Genomic DNA, 24,550 nt, shown 5'->3' on the forward strand with positions numbered 1-24,550 from the left:
TCTTGTACTTTCCTTCTTCTCTCTTCTAATAATCCCAAATCTGGTTTCTTCTTCACCAGTTCAAGACCATGAGCTAGTTGTACATGAAGTAGACAGGTATTGTACATTACGTACTATGATTAAAACCATACTTAATTTATATTTGATTAGAGTTAATTTATAGTTGTTTCTTTTGATAGGAGAATCAATGCGTCTAGGGGGAACTTGGCCTATTTGTCATGTGGAACTGGGAATCCAATTGACAACTGCCGGAGGTGTGATCTGAACTGGGAGAGAAACCGTCAGAGGTTAGCTGATTGTGCCATTGGATTTGGGAAGAATGCGATTGGTGGAAGAAACGGTCAGATTTAATAAACTAAAGAGGTGAAGAGACTTTCAAGAATTTTTTTTTCTCTTTCGTTTTCACTCATCTTAACAACAGTCTCATTACATTATTAAATGAAGAAATCCCATCTCTTACACTATACACCACCTTTTATATATACACACACACACGATTTTTTTTTTTTTTTTTTTTTTCAGTCGAGCATTTGATTATCAGCCTTTGTTTAATATGTGACATTAATTCTTATGTGGAGTTCATTTGGTTTACAATTTAAGTAAATTCATTTTTTTTCAACAAAAATTTGAAACAAGAAATTTAAGAAATGTTGTCTAAACCAGTTTCAAGTACTTATTAATTAAGGCTAGTATAAAAATTAGAGTGTATTGAAAAAAAAAAAAAAAAAAGGTGAATCTGTGAATTTTTAAGGCCAAACGACATCTTCCCACCCAAACTAAGCCTTAAAGACACTTTCGTATCCAAAAAGTTTAAAACAATAGTTACCCAATTTCTATACAAATCTGTTACTAAAATCCGTTTGAATAAGGACAATATAGTAACTTTAAATATAATTATTTAATTTTTACAAAAATCTCTTTTCAAATTTTAATTATTTTATTTTTATAATTAATTTTAATTAAAATTCCACAATCCACTACTACAGCATCAAAGCCTCCGCTGTGACCATATCCATAGTGGCTTGGAATTGCATCCGACTAGGTAGAATCGCACCCCGATCTAATGCGATTTTGATCGAGAACATCAGAAAGAAGAACACGAGCAATCCTTCTTCCACTTTATTCCATTAAAATATAACCTCAGAAACTTGCCCCCATGAACCAAACTTTCTATGATGCTTGAACTCATCTTCTCTATCGTAACCTCAGAAACCCAAATCCCCACCACAAAAAATTCAAGCCCAAACACAGAAAATATAGTTAAAATTCAAGCCCTTTACAAGTTAAACCTCACCAAAATAACTGTTATGCCTAAAAATCAAGGTTGACATAAACTGATGTCAGCAAACACTAATCAAAGTTCAGGAAGGCTTTGCACTGTCTAGAGTCTGCCACGTTGCCCAAGATAGAGAGAATATAGCTATCAACAACCCACCAACTCAAGTTTTGTTTGTGAATGAATTTGATTCGCAAACCTGTCCAAGCCCAATTTAATTTAAGAATATTTTTTAAGTTCTCAACCAATGGGAAAACAGAAGAGATTTGCATAGCACCAACCCACTTGCAGATATGTAATCATTATCTTGAGCTCAATGAGTATAAATAAGCAGTTCCCCCTCACAAAATCGAGATCAGACTCTCTGAATTCAACAAAGAAAATAGCAAAGACACACTACGGGAAAGAAACTAGCTTGATATTCTCTAAGAACACTTAGAACACCAAGCATCTGTAACCCAGATCGCAGTTCGCGACCTCTTGTGATCTTGGCTAATAACCAGGAACACACAAATATAAAAGAAAACGGTGGATGTAGGATTCGCTTTAAGCATCTGAACCACTATAAAATCCTTTGCTATCCCATTTATTTTTACATCTTTGCATGCTACTGTGAGAACAGTACTCCATTCAACTCTCATAATCATTCATATGTAATTTCTAAGACTTCTTAAAACTTTGCATGTGCGAGGTCGTTGGTGTCAAAATCCAGCATCAACAATAAAAAAAACTTTTTTTTTTTTAATTCTTTTACCTTTAGCCGTGATATAACCCAGAATAACCATCAACCCACTTCAAAAACCTACAAAAACCAACCAATATTTTCAATACCCACCAAAGATTAAACCCTAAAACGCTAATGGCAATCAACCCACCAACAACATTCCTCCAAAAAAACCACCACAAAGCCCAAACAACCAACAATTTATTTCCCAAAATTAGCCCTGAATTCACCACACCCCCAAACAAAATCACAGAAAACAAAAAAAAAATCCCAAATCAAAACCCTAAAATGACCCTCTTTTTTTTTTTTTTTTTTTCCCTTTTATGAGAGAGATGAAGAAGATGAAGACAAGAGGAGAGAGGCTTTCGACTTGGCCAGCCTGTAATCCATATTCCCATGCTAGGATCTTGCCTAGTGACCCGAGGGAGAAGAAAGGAAAGAAAGATATGGGAGAGAAGAGGAAGAAAGATATGAAAGAGAAGAGGAGGAGACGAGATGAGATGGGATGAGATCAATTTTTTTTTTTCTTTTTTTTAAAAGAAATACTAAAACATAAAAAGTCAAAGTTACCCCTCAAAAAGGAAGGAAAGAACATCAATAATGTTATATCAATTAACGGATTTTATTAACAGATTTGAACAAAAAGTCGAAAAGTGGATAATTGTCGTTTTCAAACATTTCGAGTAGGAAAGTGTCTTTTAAGGCATAGTTTGGGTGGGAGCATGTTGTTCGCCCAACTTTTAACCGCGGAAATGGTTGTGAATATCAAGTTCTTGTAACACAAATATGTAAATTACAATTAAGATTTTCGAATTAATCATAATCTAAACAATTGTTTATTTTGGATTAAATAATTAAGCATGTTGGATTTTGGAAATTTGCCTTCTTTTAATCATTTGATCAAAAGTTTGAAGAAGTAATTAATGCAATATTCGTCTAAAATTAATATTTAGGTTTAATTAACTGATCTTCATGTATAACATTAATTCAATTTTTAATCAGTTTAATAGATCTCCTGAACCCAAACTCAGATAAGAGAAATAAAACATGACACGGATGTATGAATTAATACGATGCATGCATGCACGATGGGAATGTACAGTGAAACCTGAGAATGAATGATATAAAAGAAAAAATTAAACCATTAATGCCTGAAGAATTAGAACACTAATAACTTTTTTGTTTAAATTCTGAAAAATATTAAAGATAAAGAAAAAAAAACAGATTAATCACGCTGACGAACCTGAGAATTTCAGGAAATTTTCATAGAGTAAATAAGAGCTCAAATGGAGGAAAACACATAAACATACACGTAAATCATCATGAAACGAATAAAGAATGTATGATTAAAATTGAAATGGACGAGGCCTTAGAAGTAGTAGTAGTATAAGTACATATTTTTTGAACGGCTTCCTCTCTTATTTCATTTTAACTAACACAATACATTTGAAACCTGAGAATTATAATCAAAAAAACACACACACAGAAAAAAAGAATTAATTTAAGAGACTTCGATCAACTCTTCCTCTCTTCTTCACACTTTGATAAGCAGCTTAGAAGAAGAGGAAGCCGGCAGCAGCGGCGACACCAGCAACAGCTGAGACCTCAAGAGCACCAGCACCGGATGCTGCGTCGGTGGGAGCAGTGGCAGTGGGTGCAGTAGCGGCTTCATCAGTAGTGGAAGGAGACGGTGGGGTGGAGGGCTCATCGACTTTGGTGGAGGGTGGGCTGGCGGATTCTTCTGAGGTGGAGGAGGATGGGGCCTTGGAAGATGGGGTCTTGGAGGGAGCCTTGGAGGAAGATGTGGGTGGGGTTGAGGTGGGGGCCTTAGCGGTGGGGGAGGCCTTGGGGGCTTCGGAGGAAGTAGTGGGAGGTGGTGTTTGTTGGGGTTGGCTAGCTGGGGGATTTTGCTGTGACTGTTGTGGAGGTGAGGGCTTGTTATTATTATTAGGCGGGGGTGCGGTGGTCGGCTGACCGGTTGGAGCAGCTTTGGGAGACTGCTGATCAGCGGAAACAAAAGCGGCAACAGCCACCAAAGCGAGGGCAAAAACAACAAGGAATTGACGTGCCATTTTATTTTTTATTTTTTTGGATTTTGGGAAGGTTTTAAGATTTGTTTGGGTTTTTTGTTTTTGAGAAAAAAGAAAAAAAATGAAGATATGGAGTATCCTCAAGAATGCAGTAGTTCTCTAAATATAGAGAAGTACTGCGGAGACAAAGAATGAGATGAAAGGGAAATGGGAAGAAGGGAATTTATAGGATTCAAAGCGGGATGGAGGTTAAGGAATGTGAGGTATTTGCTAAATCTGTTTGTTAATTAGAGGTTATTAACATTCACTTGACCGATTCATTTGGTTGGGATTGGGACCAAACTTATTTAAATATTACGTGGCAATGTTTCGCATCTAATGACACGTGATTAGATGGGTTGTTAATAATTAACAAACCCCAACTTCTTCTTGTGAGTGTTGGTTTTCTGTAAAATATTGTCAACCGCACCCCCCAATAGTTATAAAATATTCAAAATAATAAATTTATTAAATATAAAAATAATAAAATAAAATATCAGTAAAATAAAATTAAGAATACTAACAATGAGATCACGTATAAAAGATCTTTCAAAATGGCAGAAGGAGATCTGATAAAAAATACAACATTATAATGAATGCCGAGGCCTGTGTAACACATAGTTTTCTTAAAACATATTTGTCTTCTTCACTCGGGTGCACAAAGATTTGAGCAATATCTGTTTCCCAAAATACAACGACAGATGAATAGCAAAAGAATCATTATTATTATATTTTAACGAACTGAATTAAGTCTTAACTCCAATAAAAGAAAACCTTAAAAACTAAAGAGAAAATGAGAGATTAAAATTTTTGGTGTATTTGAAACGAGAGGAAGATACTTTTTGATACTATTCAAGTATTCAAGGTGGGTCAAAACATTGAATTTGACTTTTATTTTCCAACTTTTCACTTTCCAATTTTTAAAACTTCTTCCACCAGTCCACTAACCTTTAATATTTCAAATTCTCAATTTACACCACCGCTTTCATTCCATTTATTTCATTCAATTTATTAAAATATTCTATCATATATATAACTTTATCTTTAATATAGATAAATAAGTTATCATCCAAATAATAATTTTATAAATTTACAAGTGTTTTTTTTTTGGTAATCGGGTGTTAGGGCAGCTTGCGTGCTTGTGATCCATTGAATACCTAACAAGTTTAAAGAATTGGAATAACTCTAAGGTTTGAATCTAAAAATAAAAAAAAATAAAAAAAAATGCAAATTTTCTTGACAACTGGCCAACCCCTTGAGGTTAATAAATATGATTATTGGATTTATTGTTATGTTACTGTATAATTTGTGATGTTAACATGAATTTTGTTCATGTTTAATAATTTTTTGACTATTTAAATTATTGGTGTCATTCATTTATTTTTTGCTCTTATGATTGTATATAAGTTTACTTTGAAGATTGAATATCATAATATTTGTATATATTTTTTCTACTTTTTGTAAATGATTTAATATCATAATATGTATGGATATTCATATAATTTATTTATTTGTTTTATATAAATTAATAATAATAACAAAAGCAAATAAACAATTTTAATACAAAAACCCGAACCGATTATTTACTGTGCCGTCCGCGCTACAGCCACTGCCACGGCCCACAAGCAAAATCCCAGCTCAGAGAGATGGCTGAAGAGCACGACGAGAAGTCACCCCCCTTCGTCGTTCCTGGCGGTAAAGCCGTCGAGGAATGCGAAGACATGATTCGGAGAAGTTTAAGACGTAATTTTTTCACTCCTTTTGACGTATCGTAGACTTTACTAGGGTCTAGGGTTTTAGGATCTTGAGTTTTGGATTTTGAAGAATTTCTCAGTGAGTTTAAAATTAACTTCATTTTTCTAAAATTTGTTTGTTTTGGGTAGACCCAACGGTGAAATTCTTGAAGGAGCATTTAGAGAAAGCTGGGTGTGCAGTTGGGGACAATTTCATCAAGGCTGTTCATTGTCATGAACAAATTAGCGGGGGCTTTGTTCGTGGTACAGGGGTATTTTTATTTTACTTTATTTTGGTTCATTTAGATGTTAACTGATTTATCTTCTGGTTGGTTCAATTTGACATGAATTGGCTTTGATTCTCTTAGTTGAAATTTACCGCATGTTATCTCCCATTGCTTGTGTCCTCGCAAATTTTTTTTTTTTTCAATTCAAATATGGCAGGTTACTATATAAAATGATTTTATTTGTGAGAGTTGAAAAAATATAGTAGCTTACTTAGATTGGAGCTTCTAGTTGATAAATTGAGTAAAATCTTTTTACTTTGGATTATGTTATCTTTCAATCAATCGAAAATCTCTTTGTAAAGTTCATTTCAGCTCTGTTGGTACTTCTTCTTGCGCTTGCTATTTTTGTTTGCAAATCCACATTTATAGCTTATTAATAATATTATTTTTGATGGAATAGTTCATTTTCTAAGTTTGTTTTCTCTTCGTTTTGTGAGCATCTGTGTAGATAAAGGTGTGTAGTAATCACATGACAATCCAAGATGAGGTCAACCAAGTAGTTATACATGAGCTAATTCATGCATACGATGAATGTCGTGCTGCAAACTTGAACTGGGCTAATTGTGCTCATCATGCCTGTAGTGAGGTATCAAATTGGCTTTCTGGTGAAAGTTTTATTCAATTTCCCCTTCACCTCTCTCTCTCTCTTGTTTTTGATACTTAGGTTTATCCATTTTTCATGAGTTATGTTAATAGATTCGTGCGGGCCATTTAAGTGGTGATTGCCACTACAAACGGGAATTGTTGCGAGGTTTCATGAAGATGAGAGGCCACGAACAAGTGAGTTTCAATTCTTAAGAAAGACTTGAGATAAAATCTCTGGACATAGCTCTCTATTTTCCTTTCTTTGTAATTTTATTATCTGCTGTCCATGGAATTTTAACAATACTTATACAAAGAACTTAACAATAATTGAAGAAGTTTCATTTTGTAAATAGTCTGTGAATGTGGGGAACAGGTTTTCTGCCTATGAGTAGTGCCGTGGTGGTTTAATAGTTAATAGGAAAAAAATGAAAAGACTAGATCTCTTGATTTTGATTTAACCAAAAGGACTGAAGGACTTATATTGGGATGTATCATAGTTTGTGCAACTTCATCGTTGCAAGGAATTTGAGGACGCAGAGTTTATAACTAAAGAGTGGGTTACCGTTCAAAAGCAGTATGAGTTTTATGACAAATGGGAAGGTATCACCGAGATTTAGGCATTGAAGCAATTTTGATATTGCTTCCTCATTGAAATACTGTAGGGACCTGTAACCTGTTGTAGTCTTAATCCCATGAGATTCAGTCGCTATTATGCTCCTCTGGATGCAGAGCGAATCGATGGACCATCTTGCAAATTCTGTGAGAACTACTTAGTTAAATCATCACATTGTTAGTTTGGCATGTACATTTAAAACATAGTTAGTGCAGGGGGAAAGTGTAGATAATGATCTTAGTAAATTGTTTCACTGTTATAGTGTTGCTTTTCCAATTGAACATGAATTAGGTGCTGTCATGACTAGTGATTACTATTTTAATGGCAAAAACACGACGTGCTTCCCTGGATTCAAATTGTCATTGTATTTAGCTATTAGAGGAAGCTAACTTTTCATACATGATCTGGTTATTAGGACTTCCATTTTACATCTGAAGTTGTGTCCTCCCAAATACTGCACATAAAGTTTATTTTTACAAATTTTTATATATTTTCTTCACTTGCATAATATACTCTTTATAATCTATTTTATTTAGGACTTTCTATCAAATTTATGTAATTCAATATCTTGTTTTTGCTCTGGTATTCGCAGGACTGTGTGAGAAGACGAGTTATGAAATCAGTGATTGCTAATCCTTACTGCTCAGAGGCAGCTGCAAAGGATGCCATGGAAGCAGTCTGGGATGTATGTTATAATGATACACAGCCCTTTGACAGAGCTCCTTAAGACACTGTTAAAACAAAATGCCATGAAGAACCAGTATTACAGCAGATGATTGTTTTCAGAGTTTAAGATTATGCTCTGAGTTTTGAGTAGCATTTGGTATACACAAATATTCATTTACTTCATAGATTCTCACCATTTATTTCATCTATATTTTGACTGATTAATCAGGAGATTACCTTTTTTTAATTTAATGCTTATTTACAGCCATGCTTTTATGTGATTCTGGTGGTGTTATTAAAGAAATATAATAAATAAATTTTCTCCTTTTTCAAAGGACAGCTTATGTGTTCTGTTGATAACTGTTGAGTTGCTTCTCGTTTTCATGTTTGGATGGTTGATGTGATGTTGCTTTTATTTGAGTTATCTTGTTAATGCTTGATTTTGACATCAACTATTCCCACGTGTAAAGTGCTAAGCGGACTTATAAATTATACGTGAACTGGAAAATGAAATAAATAAAAGGGAGACGATTTTTAAAGTGGTTCAGACGCTCAAAGCGAATTCTACATCCATTATCTTTTTATTTATGAAAGATTATAATCAGGTCGCATGCAGTGATTAGAGAGAACAGAAATACAGAGAGGGAGAGAGAGAGTGTTTATATTATCAGAATTAGAATCCCAAAAAATGAGAGGAGAGCTCTCTATTTATAATAAGAGGTTTCTAGGTAATGATTACGGGTCTGTCAGCAGGCAGGTGTCGTACAGTTCCTACCCTGCTTCTCATTGGTCGATTGCAAGGAAGATATCCTTAAATTGTGCAAGGCTTGGGTAGGTGGGTGACTCCCAACCACTCACTTGCCAGACCTTTACTTGCCAAGCTGATGACAACCTTACTCCTTTTGTCCTTGGACGACGTGGCAGCGCCTGGACGACACAATGCCTTCTTGAACTCTCATTGGTCCTCACTGATGTAAGTTTGTGTCAGCCTTGATTTTTTAGGCATAACAGAAAAATTGTTGATGCTGGATTTTGACACCAACTATTCGCACGTGCAAAGCGCTAATGTGACTTAGGAATTACATGTGAATGATTCATGAGAAATGTTTATGGCTATGTTTGGCTTATTATTTTTACCCATATTCTCAATCATATTCTCCAAACAATGTTTGGCACATTATTCCAGAAATATTACCCTATTTTTTTAATTACTTATAGACCCCATAAGGTTATTAATTTCATTAAATGCCCCTTGAAAAAAAAGTTTAAAAATTTGCAAAAACACTCCCGCGACCCATACTTGCCAGATTCCGGCAACCACTGTCGGTGGTAGCGGAATCTGTGCAACGGCCTACCTACCGACCAGAAATGGTCGGAAGTTCACCGATCTGGCTTTTTCCGGCCAGATCCACCACGGATCTGGCAGGAAAAGGCCAGATCTGGCCGTAACGACGGCCAAAGAAATGGCTGTCGTTTTGGCCTTTTCCGGCCGTCGCGGCCATGGTAGGCCGTGGATATGGCTTTTTCCGACCAGATCCATGGTGGATCTGGTCGGAAAAGGCCATAATGGCGCGTTACGACACAGATCCGACCGGTCTGTGTCGTAACGTGATTTTTCGGCCAGATTCCCGCGGTGGTGGCCGGAATCTGGCACTGTAGGTGATGGGGGTGTTTTTGTCATTTTATACATTAGGGTGTTTAAATAAATTAGCAAACCTATGGGCTTTTTCATAAATTTTTAAATTTTACCTCGTAATACTCCCCCATCCAACTACCCAATATTATTCCCAAAATCCTATCCAAAATAATAAACCAAATGCACCCTATGGTGTTGAGATGATATATGTTTACAGAAATATAAATAAAGGATTGACAAGAAAGGTTTTTATAGTGGTTCGGATGCTTAAAGCAAATCCTACATCCACTGTTATTTTTATTATTCTCTGACTATTTCCATGATATTGTCTGTAAGGCGTACAAAGATGGAGAAATACTTTGTTTACAGAGAAAAATAAGTTTTTATGTGCCTAACTCTCATATGCCCAACCTCCTTTTTTTTTTTTTTTTGAAGAGAGGTGTTAATTTATACACTTTTGAAGTCAATGTAATGAATGTTTTTACAAGTTATCTTGACACATAGAGAACTCTCATTCATCCTTATCTTAAAATGAGATAGGGTTTGTATAATATATTTTTGAGGTGGTATGGCTTGACAGCTAGCACACTTTGTATTTTAACCACTTTTTGAGCTAACATCAGTATATGATTTTTTAGACATAACATATCTCGTAGGAACTGTGCCTACGCATAGCCAACACATTTTTCATCATCAAGTTATTTCAAGCTGGCGCTTCTGAAATATCCTGAATCTTGTGGTTCACTTAGCAAGATATGGTTGGGTGCTCGTGGTAAGTTCATAGAGTAGTGTTTGAAAGGACAACAGGTATACTTATCAATGAATAGTGAATAATGGTTGAAGATTATCTGACAAGTCAGTTAAGAGATTTGATTTATAGGCCTAAAGTAAGAAAGTTCTCTGCCATTCTATTGACGTGAACTCTATATCCCTTATAATAACTTATAAGCTAGTTGCGATATAGCTTCAAGCAGGGAGATACTAGGTGCTTCATTTAACATGGGTGTGTAGTCCTGAAGACCAAAGAGAATAGCGCGGTAATTGGTAAATATCTTGGTTTTTTTTTTTTAAAAACTTTTATTCCAGTTTTTTCTGTTGTTGCCAATTGATGAAACGCTATAATTTGAAGACTGATTGCCTGTACCTGGTTTGTATCCATATGAAGCACAAAGCGGTGTAATTGGAAAATTTGAAGATTATGAACATGTGATGATGGATATATTAACTTATTCCTCCTTTCTCTCTTTTGCAAAAATAGATACTTTTAAGAGCCCTAGAAAAAACAAAAAGAAGCCCCGGCATGTTCTGCACGTCAACCAACAATCAACTTTCTTTAAATTTATATGTTGCCAAGGTTCACCTATGATACATAGGTTCCCTTTCTTGGCCAATTTTCTCCATTAGTGTGGACCCTTTTGTAATCTTTATCCATTAGATATCTTGTAGTCATGTTGCAGTAACCGGTCATATATACATACACTATATAGCATAAATGGGGAGGTGGAAAAAATGAAGAGTATGGAGTAGAACTAAAATGAAGGTAAAACTGGTGATTAGGATAATCTTTTGCCTCCTCTTCCTCAGCCAAGACCAAACATTTGGTGCTAGAACACTTCTCCCAGGTAGAAACAAAACCTGTTTTTTGCGTGGGTTCGATAATCAGTCGAGTGCTAATCATTTTTGTGTGCAGGGCCAGGGGTGATGGAATTGTGGGATGCAGAAGGAAGAGGAGAGCGTGGGCAAGAGCAGGTGTCCGGGTGGTGGTCTGAGGATTATTCTCGGCCACACCGGAGACAACCTGTGCACAATAAGTTGGACCCCAGACCCTGAGAAATGCCCCTCTTTTTGTCTTTTTATACCCTGATCATCACTTTTGTCTAGCTGCAAGTAGTGCCCGTGATATAATATTGTAGTAAGTGTTTACTGAGCTGTTGTATGGTTTTAGCTTTCTGGACTTAGCTTATGGAGAAATCTTGTGTTTCAGTAAAAATAATTACTGGTAAATTTGCTGATCTTGTCGTGATTAAGTTGGCATGCATGTGTTAAATGTTAATAAATTGCCTAAAGTTGTTGGCCATTTGATTAATATAATGCAAAAACAGGTAGAGATCCATCACTTATTTCTCTTGGCAAGAAGATTTATGCTTCTTCTCCTACAGCCAGAATCCTGAAACGTTCTTTCCAGTACTCGAGCCAAATTTTTAAACCTTCATGAAATTGCAGTTGCACTGAAAAAACTGACCCAACTGGGTGACTTACGGACTTTGTTTCAGGGAGTTAAAATTCATATTACACAACGTAATAAACTCTATATATTCAGATATTATTCTGTGTATAATTGTGATGGAAAATAAATGAAATTGAATAGGCAAATCACTATCCCCTAAAGAATGGGTGTGCCTCTAGTTTTGTAGGCTACTCATGGAGTTTGACCCAGAAAGAGCCGAAAGAAGAAATTTCACTACGACTTTATATGCTCCATTTTAGATTACGCGTGACGGCGTGAGTAAAAGTTGTCAAATCTAATCAAACTTCAATAAGAGGTAACTCCCAAGAGACATGGCGGATACTTGATGAGGATCAAACGTTAATTTAATTGAAGAATCATCTTTGATCCCAAAAAAGATTTTTCTTCTTTTACACTAAAAATTGCAGGCTGGGCTACAGTCTTCAATAAATGAGCTCATTGGGCCATTAATTTTGATGGCCCATTGGAGGGAGGCATGTACTGCAACAGCTTTTATTCATTTCGACCAAACAAATAAATGAACACGTATTCTACTTTTAACTTTAACCATCGTTAATTTACTAATTAATCTTATTTGGTACAGTTCAAACTACTAATCAAAACCAGTGATGAAGAGAATGTTAGATGATATATTCTCTTGCACAATCATTTTTATTGAAAAGAAAAATAGTTATTATAATCTAATTCCAGATTATGAATAAGTGTTATCTTCTAAAATCAAAGAGAAAATCACAGGAACGGCTCATCAATCATGCCAAGAATCATAGGACCTTCTAAATTATGGATAAGTGTTATCTTCTAAAATCAAGGAGAATATCACATGATCAGTTCTTACAGTTTCGGCTTGTCAATTATGCCAAGAATGATGAGATTAATTTCTTAAAATCATGTCATTATCTCTATTTTCTATATTGTAACCGTTACATTTTCATAGTATAAATATTCCCAAAAAAAAAAAAAAAAAATCATTATAAAGAGGTTAGAAAATCTTGAGAGGAAAAACTAATATTGTAAGGTAAACATTTGAAATAACATAACAGTGGACATATCACATAGGCTTGATCTTAACTTGTCAAACTATTTTAAAAATCTTTTGTATTCTATTTTCTTTATTTTACTTGTTGCTAATTATTCTTAATCACACTCACATCTTACCCAATTCCTCTAAGGTTAATTGGGTATGATAATAACAATGACAAATTGGTAATGAAGTAGGTAAAGCATGATAATTTGGCACATGATAAAGAAAATCAATCCAATTTAATGATCTACCTAATTACTTTAATTTTACATACTTCAATGTATTTGTATTGGCAAGAAGAATTATGCTTCTCTCCTACAACCAGAATCCTGAAAAACGTTCTTTTCAGTACTCGAGACAAACTTAAAAACATTAGTGAAGTTGCTCCCAACTGAAATTGCTGTATAAAACCCAAGTTGGTGATTTGTCTTAGAAAGTTAAAAATCAAAGTGTTAACACTGCTTGAAATTGAATAGGGAAATCACTCTCTCCTAAATTTTGTAGGCTACACATGACCCCAAAAAATTTTACCGTCACTTTATCAATAAAGATAGGCTGACAAACCATTCTCATTATCTTGCTCTTACAAACATGATGTGATAGCTCACAATTGGTTAGACGGGACCATTGTTGGATAGACGAGACCCATTACGAGCTACTACGTCGCGTTTATGAGAAAAATCTAGTAAGAAGGGTTTGTGCGCGTAGTATTATCCCTGTTTTATACACTCTATCTTAGATTACGCTGAGAGTAGAAGTTGTCAAATCAAATCAATTTGTGCCCAGTAAGACATGGCAAACACTTGATTGAATATCATCTTTCTTTGATCCCAAATAATATTGGTGCGTTTGGTTTATTATTTTAGATAGGATTTTGGGAATAATATTGGGTAGTTGAATAGGAGAGTATTACGAGGTAAAATTTAAAAATTTATTAAAAAACCCTTAGGTTTGCTAATTTAATTAAACACCCCAATATATAAAATGACAAAAACACCCCCACCACCCGTAGTGCCAGATTCCAGCCACCACCACCAGAATCTGGTCGGAAAATTGCGTTACGACACAGACCGGTCGGATCTATGTCGTAACGCGTCGCTATGGCCTTTTCCGGCTAGATCTGTGGTGGATCTGGCCGGAAAAGGCCAAATCTAGGCCAAATGTGGCCATCGACGGTCGAAAAAGGCCAAAGAAGTCTATCTTTGGCCGTCAGTGATGGCTAAAGATATGACCATCGTTGACCGTCAACGACGGCCATTTCTTTGGCCGTCGCTAACAGTCAGATCAGTGAGCTACCGGCCAGTTCTGGTCGTGGTGTAGGCCATTGTACAGATTTCGGCTACCACTGACGGTGATTGCCGGAATCTGACAAGTATGGGTTGATGGGGGTGTTTTTGTTAATTTTTAAACTTTTTTTCTAGGGTTATTTAATGAAATTAATAAACTTAAAGGGTCTAAAAGTAATTAAAAAAATATAGTAATATTTGTGAAATAATGTGCCAAACAATATTTGGATAATAGGATTGGGAATATAGGTAGAAATAGGGAGCCAAACGCACATTTTTATTTTTATTTTTGGGTTGATTATGTTATGTTGTCCAAAATATTTAAAACAATGTGTCATTAATGGTCCATTTTACAAGATTTTAGAAAAATAAAGGTGGTGAACATAAATTTCATTGCATATATAAAGTTTGTACACTAAACAATTGTAGGTTGGGCCTAGTGTTTCAATTAATACGCCCATTGGGCCTATTAATTTAAATGGCCCCTCTACAACAACAGCTTTTATTCATTTCGACCATTAATCTAAATTAATTGTTTTATCATTCTTACATTTCAAATTACTAATCAAAACCAGTGGTTAAAGAGACTGTTTGTGTTCTTGATTTTTTTTTTAATTAAAAAAAAAAAGGTATACTCATAAAAACGATATTAACGGGATTATAATTTTACGTACTTGAACCACCATGAAAAGAGAAAAGCACATTAATTTTTCATTTGAAGATAAATATTTTTAATGAACTGTTGTATTAAAAATTAAATTAAACAATCACATAATTAATTAACACTAAATATACTCATGTAAAATTATTTCATAAACTAAAATACATGTATGCCCATAAATACTTCAGCTTTCACTTTTAATCCATGGTTGTTAGTATCCTATGATATGCGATACGTATCTTATGATACGATTCGATACGAATTGCTAACGATACGTATCAAAGAGTGTATCTTAAACCTTTCGATACGTTGATATGCATCCTACGATACGATACGTATCCTTTTGTATCCTTAAAAATATCGATACAAATCGATACCACTTTATTAATTTGGGCCAAAGGTCCAAAAAAAATTTCAGGTCGAATCCAGGTCATCCAACCTGGTTCACTAAAACCTACCATAATTTACCCATTTTGCATAAAAAAAAAAAGTGAAAAGAAAGATGTGTTGCCCATTTTGCATGATAATAATAACACAAGTGGAGTTATAGATATTGACATTGATCTTGGAAATGATATAAATGGTTGAGAGGAAATGATATAAATTCTTAATTTTGTGATTAATTTTGATTGTGTAATACCATAATTTAAAGCCAATAATACCACAAAATTTGTTAATTAATCATAGGATGATATTAATTTTTAGAAAAATTATATTATTTTATTCATTTTTTTTAAAAAGACGTATCCTGCGATACGATATGATACGATAAGCGATACACGATTTGACAACCATCTTTCAATCACCTTTCATTCATCTTATTAATGGAAGGAAATTTAATTAACTTAAAACAAACGTTGAACAATTTTCCCTACAATTATGATTGTTTGGTATATCATTAATGACTTCTATATATAATCCATACAAAAATCTATTTTATGTTTTCATAAGGAGATTTTTTTTTTTTTTTTTTTTTATAATCTTAAAGGTTTTCTAATAATTACGTTAAAATTAGAAGAAATTGTTTTTTTTTTTTTTTTCTTTTAAAATGATTGGTTGGAATGTTGAGTGATTGAATTGGCAACCATATGACACTGATGTAAAATAAACAAAGTTGGTTTATAAAACGAGTAATTTGGATTTGCATCAATGGAGGTGGAACATAGATTAGGACAGGAACTCAACGGCGAATTATTGATGAATAAATAGAATCAAGAAATTAAGGTGGTTCTGTAATAAATGAAGAATAAGAGGCAAGAGGGAGACAACAAAACAATAAAATAGCGTTTGATTCAGAGAATATTGGATTATTAGAAATATTATATTACTGAATTCTTATCTTTAGAAAAATGTGTTTGGTTAATTGGTGAGTATATTATATTAATATCTTTGGTTAGGGGGAATAAATTGGTGAGTATGTTATTTAAATTACTAAATTACCCTCTTTTTAAATATTAATATAATATTAATTTTATTATTAATTTTTTAATATTTTTTTAACCCCCAATATTTCATATTTAGTTAAAACACCCCGCTTATATAAAACTTTAATTTACGACAAAATTACCCCCACCCCCTACCATTGTCTGCTACCATCGCAAACCACCGCTAGAAGTCGCTGTGAGTAGCTCACCATGACCGCAAGGCTCCAATATGGCCATTTCTAGCCATGTTGATGGCCAAAAACGGCCACATTAGGTTATATCTGGTCGGAAATGGTCAGATTCTGACCATTTTTGGCCAAATCCAGCCTGATATGGCCAGAAACGGCCATATCGAAGCCTCCTGGAGCCTCCCAGCGACTCTCAGTCATTTTTAGGGACTCCAACAAATTTTCGACGACTGTTCGTGGTGGTTGGCCCGCTTCGACGGTGGTGGCTAGGTGGCGGTGGTGATACGTAATTTGTTTTAAATATAAGGGCATTATTATCCAAAAACTTAATTAAACAAGGGTAAAATTGAAATGATATATTAATGTAAATTGATTTTAAAACAGATATATTATTATCCAAAATTTTTATTAATAAGAGATAGAATTGTAACAAAAATAAGATTACTTTGGTAATCTTACAATATCTAAAAAAATGGAGGTAATCAGATTACCTTTAGGTAGCGTTTGGTTCAGGGAATGTTATATTATTGAGGAATGTTGTATTACTGGAAAGATAGATTACTAGGGAATCTTTAGAGAAATGTGTTTGGTCAGTTGGAATAAATTGATGGGTATGTTATAACAATATGTTTGGTTGGGAGGATAAATGAGTGGGTATGTTATGTAGATTACTAAATTGCCCTCATTTTAAAAAATAATATAATATTATTTTTATTATTATTTTATTCTATTATTTTTTAAATTATTTCTTTTAACCTCCCTATATTTGAAATTTTACCAAAACACTCCAACCATATACAACTTTAATTTGTAGCAAAGTCACCCCCAGTCACGCCAAACCACCGCCGGCAGCCACCACCACCACCACCGGAAGCCGCTGTAATGGCGCACGACCAGCCGGATCTGGCTAGTCGTACGCCGATCAGGCCTAATCTAGCCAGATCTGGCCGTGAATATGATCGTTTCACGGCTAGATCTGGCCGTTAATATGGTCATTTCACGGCCAAAGATGTGGCCATGAAACGGCCATAGATCTGGCTGTGAAAAGGCTAGATCTTTGGCCGTGAAACGTGAAACAGTGACCATTTCACAGCCAAAGATCTAGCCTTTTCACAGCCAGATCTATGGCGTTTCACGGCCACATCTTTGGCCGTGAAACGGCCACATCTGGTCGTTTCCGGCCATGGATCACAAATCCATGGTCGGAAATGTCCTTATCGGCACACGACCGACAAGATCTTGCCTGTCTTGTGCCGATATGACGACTTTCGCCGGTGGCCAGCGGTGGTGGCTAGCGACCGACGGTGGTCTTGGATGATTGGGGGTATTTTGTTAACTTTTAAACTTTTTTGTGGCGGGGGTGTTTTAGCTAAGTTCTCAAATGTAGGGGGTCNAATAAATTGATGGGTATGTTATAACAATATGTTTGGTTGGGAGGATAAATGAGTGGGTATGTTATGTAGATTACTAAATTGCCCTCATTTTAAAAAATAATATAATATTATTTTTATTATTATTTTATTCTATTATTTTTTAAATTATTTCTTTTAACCTCCCTATATTTGAAATTTTACCAAAACACTCCAACCATATACAACTTTAATTTGTAGCAAAGTCACCCCCAGTCACGCCAAACCACCGCCGGCAGCCACCACCACCACCACCGGAAGCCGCTGTAATGGCGCACGACCAGCCGGATCTGGCTAGTCGTACGCCGATCAGGCCTAATCTAGCCAGATCTGGCCGTGAATATGATCGTTTCACGGCTAGATCTGGCCGTTAATATGGTCATTTCACGGCCAAAGATGTGGCCATGAAACGGCCATAGATCTGGCTGTGAAAAGGCTAGATCTTTGGCCGTGAAACGTGAAACAGTGACCATTTCACAGCCAAAGATCTAGCCTTTTCACAGCCAGATCTATGGCGTTTCACGGCCACATCTTTGGCCGTGAAACGGCCACATCTGGTCGTTTCCGGCCATGGATCACAAATCCATGGTCGGAAATGTCCTTATCGGCACACGACCGACAAGATCTTGCCTGTCTTGTGCCGATATGACGACTTTCGCCGGTGGCCAGCGGTGGTGGCTAGCGACCGACGGTGGTCTTGGATGATTGGGGGTATTTTGTTAACTTTTAAACTTTTTTGTGGCGGGGGTGTTTTAGCTAAGTTCTCAAATGTAGGGGGTCTGGGTAATTGTTATTTGGTAGACATATGAGAGCAAGTGTGTCCGGAATGATAAAATATTAAGGGCAAAATAGGGTAAAAATTATGATTACCTCGGTAATCTAACATTAACACCCATTGGGAAGGTAATTTGATTACCCCCAATATTACTAATAGTAACCACTATTTGTAATAAAATATTACTGTAATATTATATTATTTGACAACCAAACGAGAGAATCTTGAAAATTAAACAAAGATTACATGATTTATCTTATTTCATCCCGAACCAAACGCATCCTTAATATTACTAATAATAATAATTATTGATAATATATTACTTGATAACTAAATATGATAATTAAGTAATATAAAATGGTATAACCAAATTAATGTTACATTACCTGCCATCAAACGCCCCCTAAATAAAGAAAGAGCATAAACGCCCCTAAATAAAGAAAGAGCATAGAGGAGATCGCCACATTTAACACGATACACAATTATTCATATAGTTTGTAACGCGACGTGTCTGTCAACTCCGCCCCTATGCATCTACCCTCTTCCTTATATTTACTGTTTTCTTCTTCTCCCTGCTCCTCTCATTCTCATTTTTGCACCAGAACCATCAACCGTTTTAAATTTTCTTTCCTTTCCTCTATTTCTCTTGCTCTTTTCATGGCGCCTGCCTTTGAAGATCCTAACGTTCTTGAGGGGCAGACTCAAAGTTCTTCTTCACCTCAATGTTATTCAAACCCTGATGATGTGTCACGGAAATCTAAGGTTACGGTGGTGGGTAGTGGCAATTGGGGTAGTGTTGCTGCTAAGCTCATTGCTTCTAACACCCTCAAGCTCAGTTCTTTTCATGGTGTGTTCAAACTCTTTCTTTTTGTTTTGTCTTTCATGTGGGAGTATAGATTGATGACACTCAGAAAGTTTTTGTTTTTTTTTTTTTTAATCAAGTTTGTGTAAAACAGCACTAATCTTGCATGTGGTTGCTTAGAACATTTTGTAAAAATGGAAGAGAAGTACGACTATGAAATCTTGTGATTTTATTGAATGCTTGTTTATTCGATTTTTTTTTTTTCTAAATTTTTAATGCTGGTAAGCAATCTAATGGAGGTTTAAATAGAAATGCATGCTGAGAATTTGATTGTTTTTATTGAATTTCAGATGAAGTGAGGATGTGGGTTTTTGAAGAGACGTTGCCCAGTGGTGAGAAGCTTACAGATGTCATCAATCGAACCAATGTAACAAGCTAATGATTGTTTTTACTTGGTTAAATATATTTGTTTCACTATTTCTTAGTTTGCTGTTATGTTAAATTTCTTTCACAGGAAAATGTTAAATATCTCCCTGGAATTAAGCTTGGCAAAAATGTTGTTGCAGATCCTGACCTAGAAAATGCAGGTATTTATTTTCACATTTGTAAATGTAAAAACGACAACATTCTTCTTTAAAGTCTAATGGTGATTATAACTGGGTACTGCAGTTAAGGATGCAAACATGTTAGTATTTGTGACTCCACATCAATTTATGGAGGGTATTTGCAAAAGGCTTGTTGGGAAGGTAAATGGAGATGTGGAAGCAATTTCCCTCATTAAAGGAATGGAGGTCAAAAGGGAAGGCCCATGCATGATTTCCACGCTAATCTCTGAGCAGCTTGGTGTAAATTGCTGTGTGTTGATGGGAGCTAACATTGCAAATGAGGTAATTATTTAATTTTAGAACCTGTTTTTCTCAATAAGAGGTTCACTTGTTAGGCCTTATCCCTAGTGGTTGAAATGGAGGCTGCTTGTGCAGATTGCTGTTGAAAAGTTCAGTGAAGCGACAGTTGGATACAGAGAGAACATAGAGATTGCAGAGCAATGGGTTAAATTATTTAGCACTCCTTATTTTATTGTCACTGCTGTAAGTGCAAAAAATATGCTTGTTTGTTGGTTATTGTTGATCCAATGAACTAGTTTTTAGCTAAACTGATCTAAGTAGTGTGTAACAGGAAATGATGATAGGCCAACACATTTTAAGTTATGCAGCTACTATTGTGTACCAAACTGAAAGAAACAATTTGGTTTTAACTATTGTATTGAATTTGTAAATAGGTCCAAGACGTGGAAGGAGTTGAACTATGTGGGACCTTGAAGAATGTTGTAGCCATTGCTGCAGGTTTGCAGTAATTTTCTTCTTGTTCCATTTTATTTTTTAGCCCTTTTTTTTCCTGGTACGACATCAGGTGTCCCTTGGTCAAATTAACTGTTAACATGGCAGGTTTCGTGGATGGCCTTGAAATGGGAAATAACACTAAGGTATATGCAAATAATTATGGTAAGGTCTAGACACATTGCTTGCATTTCTTTCTTTCTAATCTTGGTTATTCATGTGAATTTCTAGGCCGCAATAATGAGAATTGGTCTAAGAGAGATGAAAGCCTTCTCCAAGCTGTTGTTTTCATCTGTTAAGGACAGCACCTTTTTTGAGAGCTGTGGTGTGGCTGATCTCATCACAACATGTTGTAAGGAAGCATATCAATGCCTTCCTTGTCCTTTGAGTAAAATTTTGCTTTGATAATGAATATATCGTTTGTGGCAGTGGGAGGAAGAAACAGAAAAGTTGCGGAGGCTTTTGCCAAGAATGGAGGAAAAAGGTTAACCTTAATCATACGTCGAATTACTTGTGTAGATTTTTGAGTGATTGATTTTGACCTTGCTGTGGCTCACCTGCAGGTCTTTTGATGATCTTGAAGCAGAGATGCTGCAGGGCCAGAAATTGCAGGTAGATGTTTACAAGTCTAATTATTATACAGGGAAAGCTAATGAGTTTGATATATCAGCTAACTGAGTGAAACATTTAACACTTCTATATGTAGTTCTTGTGACAAAAAAGAATGACTACATAATGGCAAATAGACTATACAAGCATCTTCAAACAATAAAAGACTGGTTGTTTTTGCTGAGCGAGTGTTTTAGTAATAGGAAAACTGACAGTAACTTATTCAATTAGCAATAAATTCATATCAGTCTCTACAATCATGTGAACTATGTAAGACTGAAAACTGTTCCAAAAGAAGTTATTGTCACCATAATTCTGACCTTTTACATTAATGCAAAGGGCGTCTCGACGGCAAGAGAGGTTTATGAAGTGTTGAGCCATCGGGGATGGCTAGAGCTGTTTCCACTATTTACCACAGTGCATGAGATCTGCGTTGGTCATCTTCCACCGTCAGCCATAGTTGAACACAGCGAGCGCAAACCCAGATTGTCTATAGTGGAAAGCTCTATTCAGTACTATTGACTCTTCCAAGAATGAAAGTGTGCTTATGTATCTTACATATTTCAGGTATAGTTCTCAGAAGTAGCTAGCTTTTCCTTGGTTGCATGTCACCGACAGAAGAGAAGACTAGGTAAAACTCTGGACTGCTAACTTATGCAATGTTTGGCTCTGTGGTGATTATGGATAATCAGGATTGAAATGCAGCCTGTAATAGTTTTTCCAGTTCAAGGCAGTTAAAAGTATACGCCTTCTACTGTTTCGAGTGTTTTCTTTTGTTGCTTAGAAGAAAAATATGATATATAACATGCCAAGCAGAATGCATAATGATCATCAGATGTTGAAAAACCCCAATGAATTATAAAGTCATGTAATAAAGATACAAGTTTTACTCATGAATAGTGTTCAATGTTTCAGAAGATTGTAAGTGAATTTATTGAGAAACCCTTTCAATAAGACTATAACTTTCAATATTTTAGACCAACAAGTGAAACCAGATTTCAAATTGTTTGAAAAAAAAAGTTTGGCTGTGACACGTGGCAACTTCACATTTTTTCTTGTTGATTATATTCCCACTGGTGGCCGACATTCATGTAGCAACTATCGACTATTGTGGTCCTTTGAGCGCACTTTAAACTGTGCAGGTACTTGAATACAAGTCATGTTCATGCATGCTTCAGACATAAGCCTCACATACAACAAAATGGACCAGGATCCAATAAGTTTCTTTTTCGCCGGGGCACCGGGGCCACGGCTATCCATTTTGCTTATCCTTGATGGGTAATTAAACATGCCTTAAAACTAGGAGAGGGGGGGGGGGTGGGGGATTTTCTTGGTATAAAAACAAATAGTAACTCAATTTTTTTTTAATGATTTTGAGTAGCTGAACGGTGACGTTTGAAATATAGGAAAGTGATAGATGAAGGGTGAAGAATAACTAAGGTTTTAATTCGAGAAAGCAGGAACGTTTTTAGACACATAACATAAAATAAATTCACAAGATCATGTCTTTTTCCCTTAAATTAGAATTAAAAAAACCTCTAAAAAATAAGCATGATTCAACCATAAAATAAACTGAATTGAAATGAGCAATACACATACCTAAAACTGATAAAACAAAAAACAGAGCTAATTGTGGTGTCTTGAATAATAAAAGCTTTAATAATTTTAACTAATCTTCAAAAGTGTTAAGAGCGAATAACATGAGAAAGAGAATGAGAGAGTAAATAATTTTAGGGATAAAATCATAATATATATATATTTTATTTATTTGTTTATTTATATACAGTAAAATCTCTCTATAGTTATAATGATTGGACTAACTAATTTTATTAGTATGAAAAAGTTATAACTTAATAGAGGTATAGTTACAAAAATTTCTTATTTTATAATTCATATTTTTGTAGTATAGTATAAGGATTTCAATTAATATTTTAAGAGTATTAGGATTTCAATTCAGCGCTTCAATTGTCTACTTTTGAAAAGGATAGAAGATTGTGTCTTGAAACTAACAAAGATAAGTGTCATTGATGGAATTGTAAATGCAATTGTTGCATGGTCAAATTAATGTGAAACCATGGACAATTGTCAATTGTTTTAAGAATTACAAAATTAGGTCCCCTGATGTTGATTAATTGCAAGTTACAAATAAAGTGGATAAGAATAATCAAAGAATCATTGTAGAATTGAGTGATCAGATTCGACAACTTCACTACACTAATAGAATGGATATTAATGTCTTCCTCAATCATTTAAATGAGCAACAAGTTATATATATTTTAACTGAATAAGAAATCATTGTTACAATTGGACAAGAAGATAAAGAAAATAATCATGAGGATGATAGTCGAGAAATATAAAAAGTTTTATGTCAATAAACTCTAAATATATTTGAGAAACTAGAAATATTTTGGTTTTAACAAGAAGATGTCCATGCTAGCAGGTAATGTACCCGTAAGTTAAAAGATGTAGTAACAATTCTAAAACATAAATCATTAATCCAAACAACTTTAGATAAATATTTTATTTCATCTTAAACCTTTGATGTAAGGTAGAGTATATATATATTTTTTTCAATATATAGATAATTATTACTATATTGAGGCAACTTTCCTTAAGACGGGAATTAAAAAAATTATAACTTATTATAATATGAATTTTATTCTTATTTATAACCATCCCAAATTGGGAATATAATTTTTTATGATTATGTAGAGTTTATTCTTATATGTAGTATCATTATAGAGATGTTTTACTGTACATATATATATATAACAAGTTTTTTGTGGGTATAAATATATGTATAATAGTTCTCATTTTTTCTAAAAAAATTTGAGGGTATGTCTAGGTTTATGTTAATAACAAATTTTTATGTGCCTATATATTAGTAATTTTTTTTTTAAAAAATGTGAGGCCTACCCTCAAAGGGGCTGGATTCGTCCCTATACGGATTTGGCCAAACGTGTACCAATCTGGCCGTTTTCAGCCAAATTCATGGCTGTTAATGGCCACATCTGTAAATTGTTATTTATAATGTTATTAGATGGAAGTACAGGGATAATAATATCTTAAAAATATTGTATATAATGATAAGATAGTCCATGAACATTCTTGTAAATTGTTTTCAAAACAAGAACATTATTATCCAAAAATTTTAATAATTTAGATAAATTGTAACAATTAAAATTATCAAATAATCTTAAA

At 34.7% G+C, this 24,550-nt stretch overlaps 3 protein-coding genes across 3 annotated transcripts; 2 read left to right on the top strand and 1 right to left on the bottom strand.

Moving 5' to 3' along the window:
- Positions 1-3,553: 3,553 nt before the first annotated feature.
- On the bottom strand, positions 3,554-4,072 carry LOC116107847 (proline-rich receptor-like protein kinase PERK9). Its single transcript, XM_031394129.1, has one exon. The coding sequence runs from the start codon at positions 4,070-4,072 to the stop codon at positions 3,554-3,556; it is 519 nt and encodes a 172-aa protein (XP_031249989.1).
- A 1,581-nt stretch (positions 4,073-5,653) lies between these two features.
- Positions 5,654-8,238, top strand: LOC116107893 (mitochondrial inner membrane protease ATP23-like). The gene is made up of 5 exons (XM_031394165.1): positions 5,654-5,812; positions 5,953-6,074; positions 6,538-6,675; positions 6,786-6,869; positions 7,880-8,238. Exons 1-5 carry the CDS (start codon positions 5,716-5,718, stop codon positions 8,012-8,014), a joined length of 576 nt encoding a protein of 191 aa, XP_031250025.1. The 5' UTR covers positions 5,654-5,715; the 3' UTR covers positions 8,015-8,238.
- A 10,891-nt stretch (positions 8,239-19,129) lies between these two features.
- Positions 19,130-22,092, top strand: LOC116107848 (glycerol-3-phosphate dehydrogenase [NAD(+)]-like). The gene is made up of 11 exons (XM_031394130.1): positions 19,130-19,448; positions 19,754-19,830; positions 19,918-19,990; positions 20,073-20,290; positions 20,384-20,491; positions 20,683-20,746; positions 20,849-20,886; positions 20,972-21,092; positions 21,170-21,224; positions 21,304-21,352; positions 21,689-22,092. Exons 1-11 carry the CDS (start codon positions 19,130-19,132, stop codon positions 21,869-21,871), a joined length of 1,305 nt encoding a protein of 434 aa, XP_031249990.1. The 3' UTR covers positions 21,872-22,092.
- Positions 22,093-24,550: the final 2,458 nt, after the last annotated feature.

Source organism: Pistacia vera, unplaced genomic scaffold (genome assembly GCF_008641045.1).
Source record: "Pistacia vera cultivar Batoury unplaced genomic scaffold, PisVer_v2 Contig549, whole genome shotgun sequence".
In the NCBI taxonomy this organism is placed as follows: Eukaryota; Viridiplantae; Streptophyta; class Magnoliopsida; order Sapindales; family Anacardiaceae; genus Pistacia; species Pistacia vera.

What these genes read in the sequence shown, in the direction of transcription:
- LOC116107893 (XM_031394165.1), top strand. Translation starts at nt 5,716, where the DNA reads ATGGCTGAAGAGCACGACGAGAAGTCACCCCCCTTCGTCGTTCCTGGC. An exon ending in GATTCGGAGAAGTTTAAGAC is followed by an intron (nt 5,813 to 5,952) that starts GTAATTTTTTCA and finishes TGTTTTGGGTAG; the next exon opens with ACCCAACGGTGAAATTCTTG. An exon ending in AGATGAGAGGCCACGAACAA is followed by an intron (nt 6,870 to 7,879) that starts GTGAGTTTCAAT and finishes TGGTATTCGCAG; the next exon opens with GACTGTGTGAGAAGACGAGT.
- LOC116107847 (XM_031394129.1), bottom strand. Translation starts at nt 4,072, where the DNA reads ATGGCACGTCAATTCCTTGTTGTTTTTGCCCTCGCTTTGGTGGCTGTT.
- LOC116107848 (XM_031394130.1), top strand. Translation starts at nt 19,130, where the DNA reads ATGCATCTACCCTCTTCCTTATATTTACTGTTTTCTTCTTCTCCCTGC. An exon ending in TCCTGACCTAGAAAATGCAG is followed by an intron (nt 19,991 to 20,072) that starts GTATTTATTTTC and finishes TGGGTACTGCAG; the next exon opens with TTAAGGATGCAAACATGTTA. An exon ending in AAATGGGAAATAACACTAAG is followed by an intron (nt 20,887 to 20,971) that starts GTATATGCAAAT and finishes GTGAATTTCTAG; the next exon opens with GCCGCAATAATGAGAATTGG.